The 26,175-nt window shown below is 35.8% G+C and overlaps 1 protein-coding gene across 1 annotated transcript; it reads right to left on the bottom strand.

Moving 5' to 3' along the window:
* Window positions 1-137: 137 nt before the first annotated feature.
* LOC117929036 (SUN domain-containing protein 1-like) lies at window positions 138-11,260 on the bottom strand. Its single transcript, XM_034849222.1, has 2 exons — window positions 9,868-11,260; window positions 138-697 (listed from the first exon to the last, which is right to left on the bottom strand). Exons 1-2 carry the CDS (start codon window positions 10,948-10,950, stop codon window positions 392-394), a joined length of 1,389 nt encoding a protein of 462 aa, XP_034705113.1. The 5' UTR covers window positions 10,951-11,260; the 3' UTR covers window positions 138-391.
* Between the last annotated feature and the right edge of the window lie 14,915 nt (window positions 11,261-26,175).

Below are 26,175 nucleotides of genomic sequence, written 5' to 3'. Positions count from 1 at the left end.
TTCTAGTCCGGAACTTGCTCGATGTTGATTGATAGAGAAAGAGGGAGTCATAGTTGTTTGAATATCGGACACCAAGTGCACATTTCTTTTCCTCTTTTCTTGGTTAAATCTATCCAACCAAAAATAAGAAGATAATATCGCCAAAAATAACAACAGAGATGCATCAATTACTAGCCACTATTTTATGAACACATTCATTTGAGAACACATCTAGGTGAGGAGGAGAAACACATCTAAACACAAACATAATTAAAGATTTGTACCTAGTCGATTAAAAAGGTTTAGAACATGAAAGTTGAAGCAAGGCGTGGACACAATACAAAGAAGACTGCAAACAACAATTATAGAACAAGACTAATACCGAGGGAGTGAGCCAGCATTGGACCCTGAATCAGGACTGCATGGCCAACATCGAAACAGAGTCGGGCTCATGACCATGCACCCTCAACCGATAGATGCAAGTATGAGAAGGGCTTCCATGGTTAGATGCGAAGTCAAACCTGACCATATCCACAAGACCAGAGCCCACCAAGTCCAATACATTAAAGGTCTGAGCATTACTCTTCTCAAGGTCGTAACTAAACTCTGCCAAAAGAAACATACTTCCGGTTTCAGCTGCTATATCAGTGTCATGTCCCTGATGCCATCCATAAACCCGACAGTCCTTGGGAGCACTTGACCTGTCGTATGCGACCATCTGCTCATGTTAAAATCAAAGTTATACTTCAGCCTTCAGTCCAAGTAGATATTTGAAGAAACACAGAATAACTAAAATTACACTAGGCAAAAAAAATTAAATAAACACTTAAGAACCGGAACTAAAACTGATGTTGCCATTCACTTGTAAGTAATAAATTCAACACTGATGAGCATTCAATAGTGATGGATGAAAGGACTAGTGTAAACCTAAGACTTGAAGATAGTCAATACCTCCAACATTACACCAACTTAAAATGCAAACATAGTTTGTGATATCAATGGCTAAGAGCAGAATTTGTTCATAAAAAGGGATCTGACTTTTCTGGGCTGCAGGTTTCTGTCTAGTCTGTTCAGAGCAACAGAATTTTGAGACTATTTGTTTGATTGCCTTCCCTATACAATCATAAGTTGTTTTAAAAGGTCCTATTTGGGGCACTGTTTTGATTGTCTAAAGAGATTGGTCCAGACAAGCATTTTACCAGAAGTTACAACTGCAATAGAAGAGTCCTGAATCAATTGCAGACAGGTGTTTTGTCTTGACATAGATGTCAGTACTTTGAAGTTTCCCTATTTTAGGTGAATAATAGTTGATTGCTTGAGGGTCCAAGAAAACCATTATGGCAACCATCTCTAAAAATGTAGGTAAACTTCCTGATTTGCCATCCTATGTTGGCTGTAGTCTGGCTGAGGATTACATTTTGTAGTGAGGAATGAGGATTGGTCCAGGTGAGGAAGAAGGCATACAAGAAGACCAATCACCCAGTCTTACAGGCAAGTTAACAGTCACTTGCAGGCACAGTGGAAGATACTGCCTAGTGCCTATTCATTTCCATGACAGTAAAGACTAATAGGGTTGGCAATACTTGCCTCATAAAGAGACAAGCTAAGAAAGGAGAAGAATCAAGATCCTCCCAAATTCAAACCCAGTTTTTTGAAAGGAGTTAACCTCAGAGGATGCTAAGATGGAATAAGAGGATGTTTCAGAAAGGAAAATATTCAGATGGATTAGGTCTTTTTCTGAACAATTCTGAGGGGAGTTTCACAATGACAGAAAATGAACTAGGGTTGAATTCAGGCTTCGGAGTGGTGACAATCTTTCATAACATGGACACAATGAGAAATCTCTGTTTGTTGAGCCTGGCTTGACAGGTGTTGGGCTGGAGACCCTGAAAGACTGGGTTGAGGCAAGGATTATTTAGGGTTCAGTATTGACAGGCTAAATGTGGTTCTGCTGAAGTGCAGTTCTTAGGGGCACATAGTTTCAGGGGTGATATTGCCAGATGGAATGCATGTATAGTCTGGTTAGTTGATCTAATGAAGATTGAGTGGTGTCTTATGTTCAAAATTCTTTGGAGATCATTGTGAAGGCTCCTTTCTAGAAAAGCTTGCTTCTCATTATTGGACCATTCAGGAAATCTTTCTAATTTGGTGCAGCATGTTAATAGAGGGAGATAACTGTCGGGTGATGTCCAAGGCATAGATTTTTGGCCACTTTGTTCAGAGGTCAACATGTGGAAGATTTTTTTCATGGGAGAACATAATTCAGACACATTCAGCACATCTAAATCTGCATCAGATCAGAGCCCCATTTTGCAGGAAAGGAGGCTTAAGGAGAAGAAATTGTGAATTAAGGTTCAGCAGAATGGGTGAAGGAGTAAGTGTTTGTGGCAAACGTAAAGAGTTCGAGGGAAAGCCACACAATTGGTAGCTCAACTTGAGAATAGCAAGGAAAATAAATGCAATAAAGGATCTTAAAATATAAAATATAAACAAAGAAGTGCTCGGGAATGTAGAAGTTGAAGAGCAAATTCTCTGGAGGAAATAGAGGATCACGTATCAAGTAGAGGGATTGGGTTTGTCAGGGGAACCTGGCAGGGGGCGCAAGGGGAAGTAAGGAAACAGATGAAGACAGGAGATTGGCAAAGATGGAAGAAACTAGAGAATAGGGAGACTAAGGTGGTGTCAAGCCTGAAAACAGAAGGTTCTCACTTCCAATCATTGGAAAAATTCTTGGAAAAAATAAAACCATGCATTTTCTTGGAAAAATTCTCACTTCCAATAGGTAGACAGGCACTTACAAGGTGATTATTTATCCCTATAATGTATATTAAATGGAGGCCTTTAGAAGATCGATGGGCAGGACAGTGGAAGAGGTTGCACCAGGTTGCACACACCTCCTGATGGGCTTGGAGGCAGTGCTGAGTCTGAAGGCCAATTTTAAAAATAGTGCACTTAACTCTGTTAGGGAAATGGGGAAAGTCCACAGTCTGAATGCAATGTTGGGATGCAAGTTGGAGGCCTTTCTTTCTACTAACTTGGGCCTTCCATTGAGGTTCCCCACAAGGTAAATGCACTCTGGGAAATAATAGCAGAAAGATTTGAAAAAAGAAAAAAAGAAAGGAAAAAACATTAGCAGAATAAAAGATGCATTATCTATTTCTTAGCCTATTAAACATTACTGAATTTATCACTGGCATATTTCATATTAGTTTGTCCATTATTAGTGAAGTGGTTGGAGAGGTGGCAAAGTGATTTTGCCATAGGGTGGAGGACGAAATGTAAGACATGTCCAGTGAACTCTGTTGTTTGTTTTCAACAAGTGAGAGAGGCTTTGGTAATAGGAATCCAAAGGGGCTAAATAAGGTCCTCTAAGAAAAATGGCTATATGGAGGTTTACCATTAGAAAGGATAGTTTGCAAGGAGAATAGTATCAAAGAAGTATGAGGGAGAGAGACTTGTATTCTGGTGAAGGGGCTCTTCTGAAGTGGGGCTTTAGAAAAAGGATAACGAGGGATGGCAGAGTTCTCTAAGTGTGAATTCTATCTAGAATGGGGCGGGTACAAAGCAACATTGGGACATTATGTGTGCTGTGAGGAGATTTTTTCAAGTGATATTTTTGTGGAAGATAGAGAAGTGCTAAGATGGCTGATTATTGGGTGTGAAGGGAGACAGCAGAGCATTGGAGCCCTAGGTTCATTAAGGACCTCCAAGACTGTAAAGTGGAGGACTCGAATTTCTCCTCAGAACATACATAAATAAATACATGTGTGTGTGTTGATGGGTATGAAGGGAGATAGCAGAGCCCAAGGTTCATAAAGGACTACCAATGGAGCAACTGAATTCATTTTTGGACCATAAATATATACAAATAGGTATGTGTTTCTCTCTATATATGTTGGAGCCAAAGGTTCATTAGGGATTTACAAGACTGGGAAGTGGAGGAATTGAATTTCCTTTCGGAGTCTCCAACCCTACATACATACATGTTGATTCCCAAGTGTCATTAGCAATTTCCAATGGAGGGATTGAATTCCTTTTTATACTATACATATATACACATATACATGTATTTGTATATATTAAAGGTCCAGACAGAGATTCAATCCCTCCATTCAAAGTCCCTAACGAACCTTCAGCATTAACACACACAGAATCACATATATTCTAGAACTAAGTGATTTTAACAATTAACCAGATCACAAGGAGATAAAATAAAAATAAAAAATAAAAAATAAAAACCCCTTCATGAGTATAGAATCAATCATGTACTACTAGAATATTTGGTGACCTAACCCTATGGTAAAGAGCTTTCATGTTATTTGAAGCCACCTGGTGCTTCCAAAAACCAATCAGTAGGTATGTTATATATGTCATAACCCCATGTATCCTCTTTGAGCCCACTAGCCCGGATGGCTTTAAAACATGTCAGCACATATGAAATGAATTACTCCCCAAGGTATGTAGGATATCACATTCTCCATCCAATGCACAGATGACATTTTCATCAATACCCATGGTGTTTGTGGGTCATGTAGGAACCCTAAGATGGTTATCTATAATCAAATAAAATGGGCTAAGCTTTTAATCTTTTAGGATTTGAAAAGGAGAATAAGAATAAAATTATATCAAAGAAAAAAATAAATAAAAGATAGGAAACAAAAAGATAAAGAAGAAATCAAGAAATATAGAAAACCTTAAGAGCCTCACTACAATCTTCTAGAAGTCTTACCTAGAAGAAAAGCAATGGAGTTTTATCATTGAAAATTGCAAAATATGCAAAAACCTAACATTATTCATCATCAATAATTAATCCTGTTTTACATCAATTTATCTTTTTACAAGCTTTAGAAAACGCTGAAAACTGAATAAAACTATAAAAAAGTAAGCCTAACCTACGTAGCAATTTATTAAAAGAAATCCTTTCCTAGGACATTAAATCTTCTAAAAAAATTAAAAGAAAACAAAAACTTTACTTTTTAGAATAGAGAGAGAGTTTTCATAATCAAAGTTTCTAATCAAGAAGACTTTTAGATTTTAAGGATTCAAATACCCTGAATCGCTCTTTTGGCACTTCTTTTTAATATATCATCTTCTTGATCTATCAATAAAAACAAAAGGATTTTAAGGACTCAAAGAGAAATTTTACAAAATACTAGTTTGTTCCCTTAAACTTTTGTATCCTGAAGTTTTTTTCTAGTCTTGAAATAGTTTCTGTGTCATCATGTTCCATTTCCAGTGAGTAATAAAAAAACAGAAATTCAAATTCCATTTTCCATTGTTCACAGTGATGTATGGGGGTCTATCCCATGTTAATTTTCATTCTGGCTTTAAATGTTTCATAAGCTTGATTGCAAACAAAGATCTAAGTCTTTTAATAAGATAATGGGAGAGAGTACTTCAATAATATCTTGGTGACTTATTTTCTTGAAAATGGGATTATATACCTTTCCTCGTGCATAGCACACTCCAATGAAAAATAGGTATTTGATATAAGTTGCTAGAGCTTTAATGTTTACCCAATGTCCTAGAAATTTATTAGAGTTATGTTGTCTTAATTGTTGAATGTTTAATAAACCACATGCCTTCGAAGACCCTCAAATTCAGGTCCTAAAAAGCCTTGTCTCCTAATGTCAACATATTTGGATTGCTTCCTCTTAAGATCTTTGGATGTTTATCTTTTGTTCATCTCCAAAGTGGAGAACAATCAAAACTTGATCCTAGAGCTCTTAGGTGCATTTGCCAGGTTATTTTTTATTTTTATTTTTTATAATTAAGCACAAAATATATTATCAAAAGGCAAAAAGCCACAAAGCATACAAGGAGTATACCCAATAAACCTCAAAGAGCAAAAAGAGAAAACAAACAGCCTCACCAGCCCTTAAGTGGACGCTAACCACTCCAAAAAGCCTATAAGCGAAGAGGACTCCTCTCCAATATACACTCTAACCCAACTCCACAAGTTACAAACAAAAGAATTTTTGAGTTTCTGTATAGCTAAGACCCCCCCACCCCTAAAAGTTAATCTATTCATTTCCTTCCAAACCGTCCAAAAGATACACAACGGAATGGAATTCCAAATCTTTTTCCTTTTGTTCCCCACAAAAGGGCCGTCCAACTAAATAACACCTCTTTAACTGTTTCTAGGAACACCCACTGAATACCAAACAAGGCAAGGATGATCTCCTAGAGGACTCTGACCACTATATAATGTAAAAGAATATGATTTATAGTTTCTTCTTCACAACCACATAAAAAACAGACCCTCGTTTTTTAAGCCTATCTAGGGTAAGAATCTTCCCCCACGTGGCCTCCCAAGCAAAAAAGACAACTTTGGTTGGGACTCTATCCACCCAAATGCACTTTTTTGGGAAGGCAAATTCGTTTGGAGCAATCAGCAAGTTATAAGCTTCCTTAACCCCAAATTTTCCATTTTCCCCACCCTTCCAAAAAACCGAATCCTCCTCAGAAGATATCCTGAAGTCCCTCAACATAGTAAGCAAGTCTCCTATCAAATCTAGCTCCCAGTCATTAAAGCCTCTAGAGAATCTTAGGTTCCAACCTCCCTAACCAAAATTCGAGTCCACACTTCATTCACCGTTGCATTCCTATGGACCGCCAAAGCGTATAACTAGGGAAAACTTTGGGATAGCGTTGCGTTGCCACACCAACGATCAGTCCAGAAGTTGACTTTAGTCCCTTTACCCACTTTAAACTCTAAATTTTCCCAACACCAGTTTGTCTCCTTCAAAATCTCCTTCCAAACCTCCATTCCAAACGTCCCACTAGCCTCATTAGTCCTCCACCCAAAACACTCTTGGCCATACTTCACCAAAATCACCTTCTTCCAAAGATTGTCCTTTTCGTGGGCAAATCTCCATATCCATTTACCAAGCAAGGCCTTGTTCAAAAGATCAAGCTTCCTTATGCCTAGACCACCCTTCTCTTTTTGAGTACACACCACCTCCCACTTGATTAAGTGGACTTTCCTCTCCAAATTTTCCCCTCCTCAAAGGAAGTCTCTTTGTAATTTTTCTAGTCTTCTTGCAACAATCTTGGGCATTCGAAAGAGGGACAGTTGGTAGAGAGGCATGTTGGTCATCATGCTCTTAATAGGGGTGATTCTCCCGCCTTTGGAAATATATTGTCTTTTCCAAAGAGTTAATTTTCTCCTCATTCTCTCTTCCACCCCATCCCACATAGAAGGGGCCTTGTGATGGGTTCTTAAGGGCAGCCCCAAGTAAGAAGAGGGCAAAGAGCCCACCCTACACCCTAACTCCGTTGCCATTTCCTCAATCTCTTCCACCTCACCAACTGGAATAATTTCGCTTTTAGCCAAGTTGATTCTTAAGCCAGACGCAGCCTCAAACCAAACCAAAATTCAGCTTAAATAGGTTAGATGCTCTTTCTTTGCTTCATAGAAGACAATTGTATCATCAGCAAAAAGCAAATGGGAAATATTCATCTCCGTCCTTCCTCTTCCCCGAATTCTGCATCTTGATATAAAACCCCCATCAATAGCCCTTCTTATGAGAGCACTCAGCACTTCCATTCCCAAAATAAAAAGGTAAGGAGATAGAAGATCTCCTTGACACAGCCCCTTGGAGCTCGAAAAGAACCCTGTTGGCACCCCATTAACCAGAACAGAGAATTTAGCTGTTGAAATACATCTCCATATCCGCTCCATCCACCGAGCCCCAAAGCCCATCTTATGCATAACCCTCATTAGAAAGTTCCAGTTGATGTTGTCTTAGGCTTTTTCAATATCCAATTTACAGATCAACCCTTTCTCTTTTCGTTTTTGTCAGGAGTCAATCACCTCATTAGCTATAAGCAAAGCATCCAAGATCTGTCTGCCCATCACAAAAGCAATTTGATCCAATATCTGTCTGCATTTGCCAGGTTATTCTCCTACTCAAGGAATTCAAATGTTTTCATCCTCCGACAGAGAAAGAATTTGTAACCATGGATGTCAAATTCTTTGAAGAACTTGCATGTTTTTCTAGGAATGATCTCCAGGGGGGAGGGAAAACAAGTGATATGGAAGATCTGTCTTGCTTCCCATGTCAGTCAAGTCTAGTTTATCCAATACCAAATGTCATTTTAAATGATCCTACAATTGCTTTTCCTTTTTGTTACAGCAATTTGAAACACCACATATTCCAAGAGGGTGGTCTCTTAAAACATAAGGCCTCCAAAAACCTCTCTTAAAAGGAAAGTGATCATTTGAGTCTCATTATTTTAATTCAATACTCAAGGAAAAGCTAATCCACAACATTATACACGCAGCATTAATTGTTAAAATTTCAATATATCCTAATCATGCAAAAATTCCATATGCTATAATGCCATATCTTATAGGTTCAATTTTAAACCTTGATCCTAGGGTTCAGCTATAGGGGAAAGCAACAAGTAGCTTGAGAAAAGAGAAAAAAAACAATTAACAAATTCTAATGAAGCAACTGTATTAGTTCATTGTGCAAACTTCATTCTCCCCCTCCCCAAAAGAACCCCAACCAAAACAAAATAAAATGAAAGGAATTAAATCCTCTTCTCTAATCCTATATTGTTGGTACAGATTTGGACTCTTAGATAAACTTGTTATTATAACTCGCTTCTAAAGGTTTTTTAAGTTCTTTCTTCTCATTTTCAGCATATGGCATGCTTAGATCTATTTCCAAATCTGTCTGGGAACATGTTCCACATAAATCAATTTTGATAAACATTGTAATACCACCAAAGGTCAACGAACAGCACCAAGTTTGTAAATCATATGAAATACTCTAATAATCTATAACTTTGATTATTATTACTCAAATAATGAAACACTGTCCCTCTCTTATGATTTCTGTTGGTGAGACTCCAAGTATCATCAATTATGAGTACTATTAATTGTTTCTAATTTTTAAAACTAACAAGGTTTCCTTCTTAAAACTCCAAAATATATTCCACCTCCATCTCCTACATCAATTTCTCAGTTTTATTTAATTCTTTAGACTTAACTGACCATCCTAACTTCAATTTTTATAATTATAGCCAGATGTATCAACCTTCAAAAGACATCTTCCTGGAAATTCTAAAATTTCACCTGATTGATTTCCTTCCATCACCTATTAATCTGTTTCATACTTCAGAAAGAAGTTTCAAGAACTTTCTAGAAACACTTGGGACTCAGCCAGCAGATCTACCACATATGTTGAGGATCATTGGCAAATATGACCACATAGATCACATGATTGACTCATAAATGATGCAAGAGTAAATCCCATATATAGTTCTCGCTCTTTTTTTGGTTTTTTGATTGCTTTGTATACATCGTGTATACTCCTTTTTTACTCTAATACATTTACACTTATTAAAAAAAAAGTGTAAATCCCATGCACAACTAATGCTGCATTATGCAACTCTATTTTCCACATCCATGGCAGGAAATGTTTTTGCTTGTCATATGCAATCCACCTGATCTTAGAACAGAGAACTTGGTTTTATAAAAGATACTATAAATTTCTCTATCTATATTTGAGGTTCCCCTTACATCTCTAAGTACTCGTCTCAGTCCTATATAACTATCACATGTTAGCAAGGGATTTAATCATTGGAATTGCTGCCAATAACAATATCAGTGAAGAAGCCACAAACATCTTGTAGTCAAACATGAAATCTATTACAACCATACTTGCAGTGCATAACTTTGATATTTCATTAAGATCATGTGAATTGTGAGAGTGCACAATATGTTTAATACTTAAACCATCTATCTGCTTCATAAATGCCAAGCAAGGATATGAAACCCTCAATATAATACACACATGTCAATCAACAGCTTGTAAACAGAAGATACCAAACAAATAGGATTGCTAATGTCATAACATAAAAGAGCAGAAACATCACCTTGTCAACATGCTCCAAAGTAATAGCTTCTGGAATAATAGTTGTCCTCAGCCTAATCTGAACGAATCCACTGTCCCCTTTCAGAGGAAAACACTGACCAGGCTCTCCAAAACTCGGTTTCAGCATCTTCTCTGAATCCCTATGAACCCCAGTTAGACTTGTCTTTGGAAACCAACCACTTCCCTTTCCAAGAATATATGGTTCTGAATGCCTAACAACCATGGCCCCACTAGAACTCAGTGCATAGTCGACCCTACCGAGCCCATCAGCAGCATGCCTCTCGATTTCTTTCTCAACTATTTCTCTGGCAATCCCCCTAATCTCGTCCAAACTCATTTCCCTGTCTCCATAATCAGCACTCTTAGCATTCTTCAACTCATCAAATATTTTGTCGAAATCTTCTTTCCTCAAGAATTCCATTGCCCCCAACTCGCCTAACTTCTTCTCCAAAGTCTCACTCTTGGAATCCAATTTTTCCAAGTGGTTATTAAAATCGCCAGCCTTTTCTTCAATTTTCTTACTCAACTCTCTTCTCAGACCCCCAACCTCACTCTCAATCTTCCTATCCACAACCTCCACCTGAACCTGCATCATTTTCGTTGTAGTTTTCAAAAAAGATTCCACTTCAGCAATCCGCCGCTCAAAATCCGGAACCGCCACCAAGGAACCTCCCGAAGAATCCGCAGATTTCAATGCCAATTTCCGAATCATCTGTACCAGTCCAAGAATCACAACCAAGAGTACCAAATTCTTAGTGAATATACTAACTGCAGTTACCCACCGAGGCCTCTCCGACTTGGAAACGACTTTTCTGGTACGGCGAGGCTCGGTGGCGGCGTTGGCGGAGGTTTTCTTGATCTGCACCACCTCTTTCGATCTCTCAAGAATTGTTTCTCCCCTGATTGAATGGCTCAGGTCCTTGCCTCCGCCTCCGGTGAGTTTATCCTCTCCGGCAATGCCATTGAACTGAGAAACGCCGGCATCGCCGGACAGCAATTCAATGTTGGGCTTCTTCTCACCGATGACGACGGGCCTCCGCCTCGCCGCCGTATTCGCAGTGATGGAAACCGTCGAAGCGGACATGACCGGAGCAAGAATACGAATTCAAAGGGGGTTTGGCGGGAAGAAAACGAAACCCTAAGTTATCGGGAAACAGAAAAGAAAATACGAGAAAGGAAAAAGGTGTCCGGGATTTGTAATAGCGATGGTTTGGAAGGATTGAGAGAGATTTGATTCGAGAGAGACTAGGATCCACAACGATTGGAGATTGCGATAACCGACGCGCCGTTTGGATTTGAATCTGCTGTTTGGTTATTGCTCTTAATCCAGACTAGGGTTAGGTTCTCTCCAGGTACCAAACATGGGTTCTATGAATGTTGTGTCGTTCATGTATTCCAAATTCCAAATTGGTGCAAAAGGAAATGGAAGGTTCGAATGTTTTTAGTTTTGAAAATAGAAACTACCATCAATTCTAATGTTCTAGATTCTTATATATTTTCTTATTAAAATTAGTAATTAAAAAATATTCTAAATTTTTTTTTATCATTATATTATTCAACCCACAAGAAAAAAAAATCTCAATTTTCAAATTCAAAAAGAAAACTAACCAAAAAAACTATACAAGTTTAAAAACAATTTTTAAATTAAATTTTGAAAAAATAACAATAACAAAAAAAGACGTTCTTGAGAGAGTATTGACCACTCATTTCATTGTTGGATGACAATCAAGTTGAATGTCCAACTTGTCCAACTTGAAACTATATTAGGACATGTATAATCATGTTTCCGAAAATTTATTTTTAAAAATAAGTTTTAGAAAATACGGTCAAACAGACTCATATTTTTCTTTTATTTTCTAAAAATTGTTCTTTATTTCACTTTGTCTTTAAAAATTATTTTTAGAAAACAACAACCAAACAATGTTATATATTTTTTAAAACAATTTTTTGTTTTTAAAAATGAAAAAATATTTTTAAATCACACAGACTCTTAGTTTTCTTAAAATTTAACTTTTATAAACTTTGTATTCTTTTAGCATATTACACTGTTTATTTTGATGATATAACCCCACTAAGACTAACTTAGATTACTTCTATTAATGATGTTCAAATTAGTATATGAATGTAAATTTTAAAACTATAACATTTTAAATTATATATATAAGCTATCATTCCTCATTTCTTGTGATCAATATCACTCTAGTATCCTTTTCATAGTTCCATGTTTTTCATAAATCTTGATTTTCATTAGTAAGCTAATATTAAAAGAATCAAAATAAAATGTAACTTATTAATACATTCATTATGTCCACAAACATAAATAATATGTTTAAATATGGTTAAATAAGTTGGAGAAACAATATCAATTTACCTTAATATGTCGCATGGACTCCAAAATTATCTCATCACGAACATACCATTTCATATTCTCAACTTTCCCTGATATAAAATATTTCTCTATAGGTTAAACATGCACATAATAAATTGAAAAGTATAGGGCCTATGTGGTTGTTGTTTTTTAAAACTGTTATGGAAAATAGTTTTTAAAAACAGTTTTTGGTGTTTTAAAAAAAAAATAAAAAAAATTGAGCTATCCTATGATAGGTAGCAGTGTGTCTAGGAGCGCGAGCCCTGCCGGTTGAGCCATTGTTAGCCGTGGATAGGCGTTTTTTAGGCTGTAAGAGGGTTGGGGTGACGTCTCATAAGGTTTGTCAATCTACTATTAGGCTCTAGATCAAAACCCTAAAATGAGTTCAATTTTCAAAACCATGTCTAGGAGATTCAATGATTCTCAAGATACTGTTGTAAACAGTGAAGAGATCAATTATCCTAAGATCCAAAATGATTTAGATGATTGGAAGTTACCCAAGGTGTCTAATCAAGAAATTTATAAGAAAGGAACCTTTAAGTTTTTCACGGATTATACCATCAAAACCTCTGAAATGTCAGTTAGCTTAGAACAAGACGACCAAGTCATAAGACTCCTAGATAACAAGTCCATTGAAAAGCAAAAGAAAGATGGCTATAATTTCATACACTTTGGTATGATTCAAGTAGCAGCTAAGCCATTGACAAGATTAGGTTTAAACACCTCTATTGTCATGTGTTTAAGGGATAATAGGCATCTCGAATATCGAGATTCTATTATAGGCGCAGTCCAAGCTGGACTGAATGATGGCCCAGTTTATTTCCAGTGTTTTCCTAACTTCACAGTTAGAATAAGAGATGCAGACATCTTAGATTCTGTTGTCCTGCATATTAAGACCCATGGCTTTAAGATCAAATCAGGAAATAGTCATGTTTCAATCATAACCAAGTTTTCTTATTAAAGCATGAACACAAGCGTTGGTTTTGGGGCTCTTTGCACCAGTCCTAAGGGTGAGACCACTTACTTTCATTCAGATATGCTTGATAAGTCAAATTTCATCGTCCCTAAGAAGATCTTGTGGAAAAATGTTGAGTTTCCTGAAAACTGGCATTTTGCTAATGTCGTTCCAACCATTGAACAGAGATTTGAAAGGATTGAACATATTGTTCAATACCCTGATGGATGAGGAGATCAAATTTTCTCCAACTCTTTCAGACATTCCAGCAGTCCTAGGGTTTCAGTTTATGAACCCTCTAAAGCTTCAAGCTCTTCTATCCCAGTTAGAACCACTAGGGAAGAGGAAGGTTCCAGCTTAGGAAATCCTAAGAACATTAAGCTAATAGGTGTTAGAAGTCACACCAACGTGGCTAGACCATTTTACATAGAGGAAAATGAGTCTACTCAGGAATCCCAACAGGATGAGTCCCTTATTATGTCTCCTACCTATTCCCAGATGATTAACACTATAAGCCTAAGTGATGAGGACTTTGAGATCAACAAGGATCTCTTAAGGAAGGACTTCTATTCTGAAGTCAATAAGAAAAGGAATGATTGGTTCTTTAGCACTGTCCCTAAAGTCATTAGAGCCATTTACCAGGAAGAATTCTATGCCTATTTAAGACAAGAAAAGAAAAATATTAAGTTTTGGATTTGGTTTGAACTCTTCAAACAAGAGGAATATCCAGATTATCCATATAAGCGTGTTAATAACACCAAGAGCACTGATAAAATTAAGTCTTTTGAAATTTCTAAGGAATTCCAGGAAAATCCCTAAATTAACTAGGCTTTTGTTGATAGGATTAACCAGAAGATTAAGGATAATCTTGTTGCCCCTTTGACTGTCTAGCCTCATAAGAGAATCAATATGGTTAAAGGTGATATTAGTTTAGAAGAAGAAGTTGATGAACTAATTAAGATGTTTGAGGAACCCCATAATCAAACTATTTCAAAAAGTATTAATAATTTTGAAGCCTTTAAGACTAGGAATTACTATCCTAGACCTATCTTTGCTGACATGCAGTTTGAGGAAAGAAATCGGTATACTCAAACCTCATACACCAGTGGTACTATCTATGAATAAAACATAGACGGTATGACCGAGTATAACATACTCACTAAGCTTCAAGAAATGACCATGGTAAGTACAACCTATAAATTAAACAATAGACTGCCAGATCATGTTGTAGCTCAAACCATTGTTGTTGGGTTTACAGGTCAGCTTAAGGGTTGGTGGGATAATTATCTCACTTTTGACGATAAAAATAGTATCCTAAAAGCCTATAGGATTAATGAGAATAGTGAAGTTGTTAAGGACGAAAATGGCCAACATATAGAGAATGCAGTGGCTACTCTAATCTACTCAATATCCAAGCACTTCATTGGAGATCCTGCAAAAAATTAAGGATAAAACTGCAGATCTCTTAACCAACCTTAAGTGTCCCAAGCTTCATGATTTTAGGTGGTATAAGGAAGTCTTTCTAACCAAATTCATGCTAAGATCATATTGTAACCAGTCTTTCTAGAAAGAAAAATTCATCTCAGGATTACCCAAGCTTTTCTCTGAGAGAATAAGGATTAAGATAAGGGAACAGTATAATGGTCAAATCCCTTATGACAAGCTAACTTATGGTGAGATTATAAGCATTGTCACAGCTAAAGGGATTAAGTTGTGCAATGACTTCAAGCTTAAGCAACAAATGAAGAATGAACAAAAAATCTACAAGAATGAATTTGGATCATTCTGTAGCCAATTTGGTTTCAGCCAAAAGGAAATTATGCCTCCCTCTAAGCAAAAACCAAGCGGGAAGCCTAGCAAAGATAAGTTTTACCACAATAAGAGAGGTACCTATGACAACTATAGGATGAATGATACTAAGCAGTCAAGACACGTCCAAAGAAGTGTCAACAAAGATACCTAGAAAAAGGTAGAAGCCCCTTTAGATGTCAAACCAATTATCTGTTTTAAATGTGGGAAGGTTGACCATTATAAAAAAGATTGTAGAGTTAAGCAAAAGATTAATAACTTAAGTGTCTCAGATGACCTAAAAAATATGCTTTGTAAGGTAACGTTAAACTCCACAGATTCTGAATCAAGGACTGATTTAGATAATGAAGATGATATTAATCAACTAGACAGTAGTGGTGAAGTTTCTAACCAATCTTCTAGTGACCAAGCAGAATGTATTAAGGGTAATTGTAATTTTCGTCCTAAAACTGTAAATGTCATAAGCCAAGATCAGGAATTTATCATAGATACTTTAAGGAAAGTTGAAGATGAAAAGACCACTACAAGAAAAAAGCCTTTCGTTGACAGTTTTTCACCATCAAGGTAGGGTATATCTGTCAAGGTATGTTACTATTTATATATGTCATCTATGCCAGTGTCAAGAAAAGTTTAAATCTACCTTGACATTTACATATGTCAAGGTTGTTTCTATTTCTACTAATGATCAAATCTTTGTTACTATGACATATGTCAATGTTTCTTTCACTTTTGTCAAGGTTCTCGGACTGAAATACCATTTTTCCAAACTCCAAATCCAATCTCCACTTTAGAATGAAGATCAATGCATCCTAAACGTGCTCCTAAAATTGCAACTCAATCAGACCACGAATTGACCTCGATCAAAGCTAATGATCAAAACAGTTCGGAGAGAAAAGCCCACCAAAACAAAGGTTCTATTTTTAGCCGAAAGATGACTTTCCAAAACTCTAAATCCGATCTTCACCGTTCAAATTGAAGATTAATGATTGTGAACCTCTCCTCCAAATTTCAGCTCGATCAGACCATGGACAAAGTGGCATCGTACCTTTGATGAAATCTGGGCATGATGTAAAAAACCTCCGTTTTTCTCTCTTCTCCTCTTTCTCTCTAATGACTGTCCGAAACTCTAAATCCAATCTCCACCGTTCATATTGAAGATACATGAGCCACGAACCTCTCCTCCAAATTTCAACTCGATCCGACCACGGACGAAGCAGGATCGGACATTTGATGAAATCTGGGTATGATGAGAAAAACCTGGTTTTTCTCTCTTCTCCTCTTTCTTTCTAATGACTTTCCAAAACTCCAAATCCTATCTTCACCGTTCATATTGAAGATGAATGAGTCATGAAACTTTCCTCCAAATTTTAGCTCGATCGGACCACGGACGAAGTGGGATCAGACCTTTGATGTAATCTGGGCAAGATGAAAAAAAACTTGCATTTTTCTCTTCTCTTCTTTCTCTCTAAGAACGGTGGCTCTCCCCTTTCTTTCTCCCTTCTTTCTTGTTTTCCAAAAGTTAGGGTTTTCAATGGAGAGTGAAAATTTAGGGTTTTCAGTAAAGAAAATGGTAAAGGCTTGTTGAAGTATGAAATATGTCTTTCCGTCCCTTCCTTTCTCTTTTTATAGGACTTTATAACAAATTCCAAAATACCATGCATGTCCTTTTTCAATAAACTAAAAATAGTATTCTTTATTTCATCTTCCAATAATAATTTTTATATATTAAACTCATAATGAAAATTGATATTAACATTACTAAAAAAATTTATTAAATATTAACTTCCTTAATCAAAATTGATTGTTGTCACTTCAATTTACAATACTTAGTAAGTAAATTAGATATGCACATATCAAACAAATTATTATCATTATTGCTTTTATTTAAGTACCTTGAATACATTGACTTATAAATTATCTGTCAAGATTCTATTATATAAGTCATGAAAGAATTCGACAAATTTTATATATGTCATTATTGGTTTAAACAAGTTGTATATGTCATAGTTGTTCATTAAAATAAGCAACATTGACACATATCACCTTAAGTCAAGATAATATATGTCAACAATGACATTTTTTCTTGTAGTGGACCAAGCAAAATCTTTATGAAGTTTTTAAGAAATCTGTTGTTAAGATAGAAGCTAAGAAGACTGTAAATCCTTATAACCTTAATGATATCTTAAACAGGTTTGACCAGCAGTCTCCTAAGGAAGTTAGCATTAAGGAACTTCATGATGAAGTTAGGCAGTATAGAAAGGAGATTAAGGAGTTAAGACAATTCATAGGTTTAGGTCTCTCTGATCTCCAAGAACAAATCAATAAAATTGTCAACCAAGGAAACCTTATGGATATTCCAGAATCTTCTCATGTTAATGATAATGAGACAGATACTTTTTCGAATACTATGAGTAGGGTTATCTTCCAGAGGTGGGAAGTCTCCCTTACTATAGTAGTCAAAGATAAATTTGTCTTTGATATTATTGCTTTGATTGATTCAGGAGCAATCGAAAATTGTCTTCAAGAAGGTCTTGTACCTATTCCTTTATGTGAAGAGACTAGTCAGACTCTATTTGGAGCCAATGGCAAAAGACTTGCCATTAAGTATAAATTAACAGATATTCATATCCGTAACCATGACATCTGTATTAAGCAAACCTTTATCCTTGTTAAGGATCTTAAGGAAAAAACCCTCATAGGAATACCCTTCTTAAGCTCTATTTATCCCTTGTGGGTAGATAACCAAGGTATAAAAACAAAGCTTTTTGATAAGGAAATTCTTTTTGAATTTTCTAATCCTGTTGTAAACATTACTCCTTGTGATCAAGAAATTAATCTTGTTGGAATAGATGATCCACCTAAGATATTAGGTACCCAATTCATTCATAATCTCATTATAAATGATATTTTAAGCATTCCTTTATGCATTTCAAAATTTCAAACTGATATTTTGAACCAAGGATTTTTAAAAGTTGTTTTCACATCTGAGAAAACAATTAAGTATATAGTTTTTTAGTATAATTTAACTGATTGGATTATTTTAAACCCTAAATTTCAAATTAAGTTTATTAAAGGAGAAAGTTTCATTCCTAATCACTCAACTCGTGGAATTTGCAGGGTTCACGAGACCATGGCCCCTAAAAAGAATACCCAAGCTCCTAACTAGAAAACCCAATCCAATCAAGCTCCTTTTCCCCATAAAATGCTATGGAGCCAACAAGTTGAAGAAGAAGAAGCAAGGCTTCATTCTTCTAACCCTATGCCTAATAAGATGATGACCTTGTACTATGATCATTCTGATCCAGCTAATCCAGTCAAGGCCACCCAATACCCAGCCATTTCAGGGTCTCAGACCTTCAAGCAAGTCACTAAGGCTAATCCCTCTCAAAAGGAATTAGCATCAAGCTCCTCTTTTTCAAACAAGCAAATTGTGGTGGCTGCCAACCCCACACATCTTTCAACAAAATCAAGATATTGGCAAAATGATTTAAATCAACCTTTTTTGGTTATTGAAAGAGAATTTTTCTCTGAAAACCCCAGAGAGATTGCTGCAAAAGCTTTTCAAGAAAACTTTCATTATCTCTCTGGTGGTATTTTAAAAATAAGAGAGTTTTATGAAGCAGTCCTTACAGAAACTGGTTCTGTTAAAATTAAGCATAACGCTGATAAATTCAGCAATATGGGCTTGGCATTCTCCACCTGTCATATCTATAAGATTCTTACTATCAAGCAATGGGGTGGAAATCCTAATCTTTCAATGGAATTTTCTGAACCATCAAAGCCAAGGTTTTATAATTATTGGGATTATCAGAGAGCATGGTTCAATGCTTTTCTGATCCAGAATAGGGATTTCCATCATTCATGGATGTTCTATTTTCCATCTAAGAATCAGTTTTCCTCTTTCCCATTTTGGTTCCACAATTGGTGGACTTATTATGGTCCGACTATTAAGATTCTTCCTAAGCCCATCCTGGATGGCTTTGAGCTATTCAGCAGTTCTTTTGTTATCCCTAAAGAACTTTCAGCTTTTCCCCATTTACTATTCTTTTTCAGCAAATTTGGCCTTGCTTGGATAGTCCAATGGGACTATATTATCATTGCAGATGAATCAGTAGTCTTTCCAACTATGGGAAGGACTTTTAAAACTAAATGGTGGGACACCTTGAAAAATGATGCATCTATTGATGCAGTTAAGCAATATTTCCTCAAGAACCCCACACAAGTCTCAGCCATTGATGATATGTCTCAGTTTCTCCTCAAAAAGCAACAGCTACATGTCATGCTCGCAGCAGCTAAGACCCCTCAAGATTTCCAGAAAATCCTTGAAGAAGGAAGCCCAAGCTTTTCCCAAGAAAATTCTTATGCAGAATCTGATGATTCAACAAGCTACCTTCCAGACAATGGTGACGACTGTGAAGGAATCCTTCCTCCAATAAGAAGGTCCAAGTAATCATTAGCCTTATGTCTTCATATCGTCAAGAATATTTTACAGCTTTGCAGTTTTAGCACCAAAAGCAGCAAACATGTGACTACACAGTCTAAAGTTGCTTGTCAATAGTCTTCTCAACCGAAAGTGGGTTTTTCGGTGGAATTCGGTGGAAAAGTGAATTTTACTATTCACTATTCATTATTCAGTATTCATGCACGAGATTACTATTCATGGCAGTTAGTCAAAAAGCAAACAGTGCTTTGTTCCCTCTTTTTGGCTATTTAAGGAGGCTTGATCCTCATTTGTAAGCACCTTGAATCTTGAATTTTTCATCTGAAATTTTCCATTTTCTCTCCCAAGCTTACGCTCTCCCTTTTCTCTTATTTCTCTCTCAACATGTAAGTCTTTCAAGCCTCAAGCTTTCTTCAAAGCTTTCCTCCCATTGTAAGATATTTCTCCTTATGTATCTATGTTTTATGATATACCTCCTATGATGGATGGTTTTTAAATTATGTAAATTTTCAAGTTTGTTTTATGTTTACCTCCTATCATGGATGGTTTGTTTTATGTTTCCAGTTTACCCCTATCATGGATGGTTTTAAATTTATGAACTAAAAAAGTTTATGGTTCCTTCTCTTTTTAAATTTCTTTGGTTATTTATCTTGTTTATTTTCTAACCCTCTTCTTTGTTTTGAATCATGACATAATTCCTGTTTTCATTGCATATGACCTTGTCATAAGTGTTGTTGGTATATATATATATATATATATATATATATATATATATATATATATATATATATATTTGGGAATTAAATTCCAAAAAACAGTTTTTCTTCTAAAAAAAATAGTTGGTTGAATTAATAAATAAATAATTAACAAGTAAAACAAAAAATATGTTTGGATGTTAATTTTTTTTCAATTAATGAAGTGTTTTCTTCAATTAATTTGATATTATAAATATATAAATAATTTTTATATGCATAATTCATTTAAATTAAAAAAAATCCATTTAAACTGAATGGAATTTATGGGCTTTGTTCTAACCCAAAGACCGAAGCCCATAATTCTCTTCTTCTCCAACAAGAAACCTAAAACCATTTTCTACTCCATCTCAGTTCCAAAATGCCAAGTTTCAGTCATTTTTCTCTCTACTTTCTCTCTCTAGATTTTCTTGGTAAACAAACATGGGAGATAGACAATACTCATTCTTCCTCACTGTTGGGCTCCCTCGTATGTGAGGGAGTTGGCCCCATATGCTTGGGGCCCAAGTCAGTTACATTAAAAAAAAAAAAAAAAACAGATCAGGAAAAAAAAAAAAACAGAGAAAAAAGAAAAGAGAGAAAAAAAAAAACGCATCTGCCTAGATTTCATCAACAAGTCAATCCCGCTTCATCTATGGTTCGATCGAGTTGAAATTTGGAGGAGAGGTTTGAAACTCGAGTAGCTACAATATGAACGGTGGAGATAAGATTTTGAGCTTAGGAACTAGTGTTACTACCCATGAACAATAACGACATTTTTTGGGTATACTTTCTCCATTTTTTCTTTATTTCTTTTGCCAAGAGAGATTATATAATCCAAGGCTATATGTGCTCTTCATGTATTTTGCAGCCTCTAGAGATTATTCTAGAGAAGATAGGTGTAACCTATTATTGCTGATAGTTAAAGTTAGAACTGAACTAAGTCTCGTGGTTTTTCCCTTCGCATTGGGGGGTTTTCCATGTAAAAATTCTAGTGTCTGATTTATTTTTCTGTTGCATGAGTTTTTTTATTTATTGTTGCTAGTTGCTATTGCCTATTTAATTTTGCACAAATAAATAGTAGAAAAATTATGGTGTTTGTTGGTATATTGACAATTCACCTAGAGCCAAGTTGATTAGCAATGGGATCTCTTGTGTGAATTAAATGGAGGAGATTGGTAGTGGAATGATTAAACTCAAACTTCCAATTATTCAATTTGGAAAACTAGGATAGAGGATATTCTATATTGCAAAGAGTTGTTTGAGCCTATTGAATGCAAGGGTTACAAGCCAGTTACTACAACTGAGGATGAGTGGAAGAAATTAAATAGGAAAACCATTGGACAGATTAGGCAGTGGGTTGATAAAAGTGTCTTCCATCATGTAGCCAAGGAAGTTGATGCATATAGCCTTTGGCAGAAATTAGAGTCTTTATGAGAGAAAGATTGCACAGAACAAAGCCTTTATGATAAGAAGGCTTGTGAATTTAAAGTACAAGGATGGTAATAGTGTTGCAAAACATCTCAATAATTTTTTGGGACTATTGAATGAGTTGTCTACCCATGAAGCTTAGGCTAGATGATGAGGTACATGTTTTACTTTTGTTGAGTTCCTTACCAAACAATTGGGAAACTTTGGGGGTATCCTTGAGTAATTTAGCCCTAAATGGTGTGATAACTATCACCATGGTAAAAGACAACATGTTTAATGAAAAGGCAAGAAGAAAAAAGTTAGGTATTTCCTCTAATACAAAAGCACTTGTTACAGAGAGGCGGAGGAAAAGTAAAAGCAGAAAACCTTACAGTGATTACAATTGTGACAAGTCAAGAGGAAAGTCAAAGTCCCAAAAAGAGATAAAGTGTTTTTATTATGGAAGGTTAGGGCACATTAAGAGAAAGTGCAAGAAATTTAGAAGATAACAATTTATAGGAAAAATTGAAGAAGAGAGAGAGGACAAAGACATTGCAATAGTTGCATATGATGGTGATATGATCATTGTTTGTGATGATGCATGTGTAAACCTTGCATGCCAGGATTCCACTTGGGTGGTTGATACAGCAGAGTTGTTTCATATCATTGTATGTAAAGATTTCTTCTTTTCTTACACCAGTGGCAGTTTTGGTTAGGTTAGGATGGGAAATGAAGCAAAATGTTAAATTGTTAGCATGAGAGATGTAGAGCTAGAAACTAGCATTGGGTGCAAATTGGTTCTGAAATATGTTAGACATGTTCCTGAAATACACTTTAGTTTGATCTCTATTGGGAAACTTGGTGATGAGGGCAACCATAGTCACCTTGAAGAGGGTAAGTAGAAGCTTACTAAGGGTTCTCTTGTTTTAGCTAAGGGGAAGAAAAACAATACTCTCTATAAGAAAGAAGCGAGACTAGTCAAGGGAGAGGTGAACATTGTTAAGAATGAAGCCTTTACTGAGTTATGGCATAAACGGCTTGGTCACATAAGTGAAAAGAGACTTCAGGTTCTTGCCAGAAAGAAGCTTCTACGAGTTATAGGTACATCACTATTACCTTGTACACATTGTCTATCTAGAAAGCAAAGTAGAGCTGCATTTCGTAGATTTCCTTCACGTAGAAAACTAGATATTCTTCATTCAGTTCACATTGATGTTTGTACTATGCAAAGTAATACTCTTGGTGGTGCACTTTATTATGTGACTTTTATTGATGATCATTCAAGAAAGGTGTGGGCATATGCTTTGAAATCCAAAGACTAGGTACTTGATGTATTCAAAGATTTTCATATGAAGGTTGAAAGGCAAGCTGGCAAGCAGTTAAAATCTGTTAGAGCAGACAATGGTGGTGAATATAGGGGGCCATTTGAGCAATACTACAGAAGTCATGGCATCAAGCTTGAGAAGATGGTTCCTAAGACCTCACAACAAAATGGTGTAGATGAGAGAATGAATAGAACCATTTGTGATAGAATCAGGTGTATGCTCTCTCATGCAAAATTACTTAAGTCTTTTTGGGGTGAGGTCATGAGGAAAACCGTTGATTTGATTAATTTGTCTCCATCATATCCTTTAGAAGGTGATATTCCAAAGAGGGTTTGAATAGGAAAATTTGTTTCCTTTGAGCACTTGAGAGTGTTTGGTTGCAAGACATTTGTTCATGTTCCTAGAGGCAAGCGGTCCAAGTTTGATAGCAAGACTAAATAGTGTATTTTCTTGGGTTATTCAAATGAAGAGTTTAGGAATAGGTTATGGGATCCAACTACCAAAAAGATTATAAGAAGCAGAGATGTTGTCTTCTTTGAAGATCAAATCATTGAAGACTTGGATCGAGTTAAGAAGCCAAAGCCTTTCAGTGAAGAACATGTTGATTTGGGTCCAGTCTCTCCTAACTCTATGGGACATAATGAACACATGGAAGTTGTGTAAGAAGAATAGGTTGATACAGTTGACAGAAATGATGAGTCTGCAGTTGATGATGTAGAAGAAAATCCTACAGTTGAGAATGATGGCCTAAAACAGCAGTAAGAACAAGCTACTTTAGAGTTGCCTACTGAAACACAGTTAAGAAAATCTACTAAAGAGCATAAACCTTTGTAGACCCTCAATTTTGTCCCTTTAACACATGTCTTTAAGTTCGTTTTCAGTGCTCCACAGTAGTTCCTTGGTGGCCCAGTACTACTCACCACTTACCTTTTTTTGAGTCACCTTGGAGACTTTGGTTGAAGGATTATTTGATCTCTTATTGTGACCCTTGGTAGCCCTAACTTAGACTTAGGCTTTTCTTGTTTTTTTAGGATAGCTTTTAGATACACTTGGCCCATTAGGCACCACCTTAGGCTCACTTAGACACTTGGCCCATTAGGCACCACCTTAAGCCCATTAGACACCACCTTAGGTTCACTTAGGCATCTTAGGCCCACTTAGGTTACCTTTTAGGGAATTTTTTGCATGCTTGCATGGTTGGTATGGATTGCATTTTTGTATGGCTTGCATGACTTGCATGACTCGTTTATTATGGAGTTGCATATCTTGGCTTTTTATTATTATATTTTTGTTTATTTTATTTATTATTTTGTCTATTTCCTCCTTTATTTTATTTTCCTATTATTTTGTCACATTTTCGTAATACTTGTCCTTAATAATCAAAAAATTTTGTTTAAATGTTTTATTTATTTATTTATTTATTTATTTATTATTATTATTATTAGTATAGTTACTTTTACTGATTTTTTTTATCATAGATTAGCCAAATGGAGGACTTGGAGCACATTTTTGGTAAGGAGTTGGGTGCACATTCTGGAGGATTCTAAGCACGTTTCTATGAAATTCTGTAGGCTGATATTTGATAGAGGCCATGGATAAGGAAGGTTATGCATTTTATGGAATGATGGATCGTTTAGTGTTTTAGAAGGAAGGAATGAATAGAGAATATCTTTGGGAAGGTGACTCAGCAACACGCAACTGCTTGCTAGCTCTCTCCGGGTTGGTGAGTGATTTTTCCTTGAAGGTGGAATCAACGAGAAGGTGCAGAACACGCTCATGGAAAGGGATCACACCGGTTTTGGAAGGGTGGATTCAGGGCATGATAGAAGGACACTCATGGGAATGAATGAAGACAGTTTTGTGGGGAAGATACAAAGGGAGAGAGGAGTTTTTCTTTAGAAGGAAAGGAAATTTTCAGGGAAGAAAAAAGGAAAATAACGCAGCATGGAAGGGAAAAAGAAGATCAACTGGGGATTTGAGAAAAATGGTGAGCACTCTGCAGAGGGGGGGGGGGGAAGAAGTTGCAGCCACACGGGAGAGAGACAGATACACAGGCCTGCCATCTACAGGGGAGTCTAGGGGAAATTCGCATCTGGGAGAAGAGAACCATCAGCCGGTTGAACACGGGTTTCCCACTGAGAGTAGTCTACGCATCAAATCTTCATCTCCACGGGCTGCATCCATCATCAGTCCGTGCATCTGCTCTTCATCGAAACGGTTCATATCAGGTTGCGGAGCGTGATCTTACACTGCAAGTGTCACGGCTGCACCCTGCGCCATACCAGCCGCACATCTCCGGAAGCACCTTCAACACGCACCTCCACCTGAAGGAGATCCACTTACACGACTGCCACTTTGGGAAGAACAGACCACGCACTTAGCCGCTGGGTAAGTTTGGTCTTTTATGTTGTGTTTGCTTTAAAAAAAATATAAAAGTCTGGTCTGATTCCTATTTAGATTATTATATTGGGTTGAATGTTTTATGGTCCAGTATGTTTCCTTTAATATGGCAGCAAGAATACTACTTTTTGGTTTAATTGCTTTAGTTATTATATTTGGTGTACCATTGTCAATTTGGATTATTATATTAGGTGAGTGGGTTGATTTGTTTATTAGTTCCAATACGGGTGTTTGCTTTAACATGGCAATACAATCTCACATTTGTTTATTTAGTTTTTCTTTATTCATCACGTTAAAGGTTAGTTTTAATGTATTATATTAAGTTCATAAAATATAATTTTAGATAGCTTCACATGAAAAATATATATATATATATATATATATATATATATATATATATATATATATATATTTTAATCTTCATTTGATATGGTTTTAATTTATCTAATTATTGATTGTTTATTTATTTATTTGTTACCAATTTAATGCTTTGTAATTTATTTAATTATAAATAAAATTGATTCTATAGGTTAGAGATTTAGTTTTAAAAATCATTTTTGTTAGTTTTTAATTTTACCTTAGATTTAAGGACTCTTATAAAATTTTAGTTCATTAAAATAATTGATCATATATATATTTATCCAACTATAAATTAATTAATTAATTAATTATTATTGATTTATTATTCCATCTTGAAAATTATGATTTTTGTCTAATGTGGTTACAATTCATTTTCTTAGTTTGACAAATTAGTTTTTTTAGTATTGGTTTGGGCAATTTTTGTTAATAATGGAAAAGTTAGGATTTTTTAGAGTTTGGATAATTTGTAATAATGGTTAGAAATTTAGAATTTTGATTAGCATTATTTTT

Source organism: Vitis riparia, chromosome 13 (assembly GCF_004353265.1).
Source record: "Vitis riparia cultivar Riparia Gloire de Montpellier isolate 1030 chromosome 13, EGFV_Vit.rip_1.0, whole genome shotgun sequence".
In the NCBI taxonomy this organism is placed as follows: Eukaryota; Viridiplantae; Streptophyta; class Magnoliopsida; order Vitales; family Vitaceae; genus Vitis; species Vitis riparia.
The sequence above is the reverse complement of the archived record's forward strand: the minus strand, read 5'-3'. Positions and strand labels throughout refer to the sequence as shown.